General features: G+C 73.1%; 1 protein-coding gene across 1 annotated transcript in view; it reads left to right on the top strand.

The window, feature by feature from the left end:
* The first annotated feature begins 764 nt into the window (after window positions 1-764).
* The window catches only part of LOC113406576 (Krueppel-like factor 2), a 3,763-nt gene continuing 1,627 nt past the window's right edge, over window positions 765-2,900 (top strand). Inside the window, exons 1-2 of the mRNA XM_026651947.1 lie at window positions 765-924; window positions 1,462-2,365. Of these exons, the coding sequence (XP_026507732.1) occupies window positions 832-924; window positions 1,462-2,365 (997 nt within the window). The 5' untranslated portion in view covers window positions 765-831. The remainder of the gene's footprint in view (window positions 925-1,461; window positions 2,366-2,900) is intronic.

Below are 2,900 nucleotides of genomic sequence, written 5' to 3'. Positions count from 1 at the left end.
GAAGGTGTTGGAGGCTGTGCCCTCCCAGCGGGGTCTTGGCTGGGCCCCTCCTCCCAAGCTGGCTGGTCTCTTCAGGGGTCAGTGTCACCTGCACCTGGCTTCACAGATACCCCGAAGTTTGTCCCCCCTCTCTGGGCTGGCAGGTGCTTTGTTCCCGCCTGCCAGCAGCACCAGGCCAGGCTATCCTGGGCCACCATCTGCCGAGCCTGCTGCACACGGGCCTCAGGCCCCGGGTCTACATTCAGGCCGTTCTCAGCGTGGGGAGGAGCCCAAGGCAGGCACATGGCCCCCGAGGGAAGTGGGGACGCCAGACAGTCACTCGCACTGCATGGGCCAGTAAAGCACGCTCCGGTTCACCCCCCCACCCCCGGGGCCCACACAGAGCCCTGAACCCCCCCCCCCCAACAACATTCCTCCCGGCTCCCCCCACGGGCTCCAGCCGCCCTGGGAGCTGGCCCGGGGCGCTGATCTAGGGCGAAGACGGGCCGGGCCGGGCCGGGCTTTCACTGGCCCGAGCCCAGAGTCCCCCCACCGGCCCCCCAACCTGCTGCCCGACTTGGGGCGTCTTTTCGCACTAGGCTCTGAGCGCAACCAGAGGGCGGGGCGGGGCCTAAGGGCCTGGGGGGCGTGTCCTCCGTCGCTGTGGCCAATCGGCGGAGAATGCCTGTGAATATCCAAGCGGGTGCGGGCCAATCAGGGCGCGCTGGGGATGTTAACAGCTGGGGAGCTGGCCAGGCTGCGCTAGATTTGCGCTGCCCCGGAGAGTTCCCTGCTGCCCGGGAGCGCAAACCCCCCTCGCCTGCCCGGAGCCCAGTGCTCCCCCAGCGCGCGATGGCCGGGGCCGTGGGGGAAGCTGCGCTGCCGCCCATCGCCTCCTTCGCCAGCCTGCTGCCCGTGGAGGACAAGCGGGGGCCGCTGCTCCACGTAGGTGCCGGGGGGGCGCGGGGTGGGGGGCGCTGCTGGGCCGAGGCCGGCCGGGGTCGGGGTGTCTGTAGCGACTAAGGTACCGCCCCTGCCCGCAGCGCTGGGTGGGTGGCGGCGGAGCGGCGCCAGGGAAGTTTTTGTAGGGTCTCCAATAAGTGCGGGGGGGGGCGGCCGGGCTGGGGCGAGGGGCCCGGGGCCCGCTGCGGGGTGGGGGCCTGTCAGGTGCGCGGGGGGGATGGGAGTCAGCCCCTCCTTTGGGCGCTGGGCGGGTTTGGGGTCAGGAGGGTTTGGGGTCGGCTCCCACGAGGCAGCGGCTCGGGGAGGCCCCTGGGTGGCCCAGCTCGCGGGGGGGCTGCTGGCTCCATCTGACCCCGTTCGAGGGAGCCCGGGGTCACGGGCGCGCCCCGCCCTGCCCTTCCTAGGGCTCCTCGCCAGCGAGCGCAACCCGTTCTGCTGGTTTGGGGGCGAGCGTCTCCTCCGGCTCCGGGGCGCCCGGCGCTGCGCCCGGCCCTGACTCCCCGTCTCCCCGCCCTGCAGCCCCGCTTCGCCGCCATGGAGGGCGGCCCCGCCGGGATCAAGAGGGAGGAGGACGACTTGGGCAAGTTCGTGGACTTGGATTTCATCCTGGCCCACACCAGCAGCGCGCAGCAGCCGGGCCCCGCCTACCCCCTGCCCGACACCCCGGAGAGCTGCGGCACCGACGGCGACGGCTCCTACCCGGCCGCCGGCAAGTTCGGGGCCCCCTACCCCGACAGCCACAGCTACATGGCCGAGCTGCTCACCGCCGAGCTGCCGGGCCCCTGCGAGCTGCCGCGGAGGGAATACACGGAGCTGCGAGTCCCCGGCGGGCTGGGGCACCCGGCCATCCCCCGGCCGCTGCCCGCGGGGCACAGGGCGCCGCAGCCGGGGGCCCGGATCAAGAAGGAGCCGCCGGAGGAGCGGGCCTGCCTGCTGGGCATGGCGGGCGAGTGCCTGGGGCCGGGCGCCGTGGACCACAAGCCCCTCATGATGCCCCCCCAGCAGCAGCTCTATCCCCCCCACCCCGGCTTCCCGCACCCCAGGATGGGCCCCCCCGAGGAGATGGGGCCGGCGGGGGAGTGCCACCTGCCCCCGCCGCTGGGCCCCCAGCACTACCCGCTGCCCCCGCAGCACTACCCGGCCCACTTCGCCCACGGGCCGCCCCACTTCCATGGACACTTCAGCGTGTTCCGGGAGCCGCTGAAGGCGCCGCCGGGCCTGCACGGGATGCTGGTGACGCCCCCCAACTCGCCCGGGCTGGATTACTTCCCCGTCGGGGGGCCGCCGGAGCACGGCAAGCCCAAGCGGGGCCGGCGGGCCTGGGCCAGGAAGCGCACGGCCACCCACAACTGTGAATACCCGGGCTGCGGCAAGACCTACACCAAGAGCTCGCACCTCAAGGCGCACATGCGGACCCACACCGGTAAGGCCGGCTCCGGCTCCGGCGCCTGGGGGGGGGGCGCACGGCTCCTGCCCCTGGGGGGGCGCACGGCTCCTGCCCAGCCCCCCTCTCCCCGCGCTCCTGGGGGGCGCACGGCTCCTGCCGCCCCGCGCTCCTGGGGGGCGCACGCGGTGGGGCGGGAGTTCCCAAGCCGGGCAGGGGGCCTGGTACAGAGGGAAGAGGACGGGAGGCGAGGCTGGCAACGGAGAGGGGTTGGGCCCGACCCCGCCGTCGGATTCCTCACCCCAGCGTAACTCCCATGGACGGCGGGAGGCGCCGCTGGCGCAGATTTTGCAGGAGCGGGCCGGGGGGGAGGGGGCAGTCCGGGATAGTGATGGGGCGGGGCGGGGGGGCAGTGCGGGATAGTGATGGGTGAAAGTGCCAGAAGTTGTCCCTTAAGCTGAGGAGGGGACAGTCCGGAACCGGTGCCCCGGAGGCTGCGTTGCAGCTGGAAGCGCCCCCCTGCGTTCACCGTGCCTTGTTAGCAGCCAAGGAGATGGAGCCGCTGCTGGAAAGC

Source organism: Terrapene carolina, unplaced genomic scaffold (assembly GCF_002925995.2).
Source record: "Terrapene carolina triunguis isolate 2854851 unplaced genomic scaffold, T_m_triunguis-2.0 Scaffold110, whole genome shotgun sequence".
Taxonomy (NCBI): Eukaryota; Metazoa; Chordata; order Testudines; family Emydidae; genus Terrapene; species Terrapene triunguis.
This window is presented reverse-complemented; position numbering and strand designations above follow the sequence as displayed.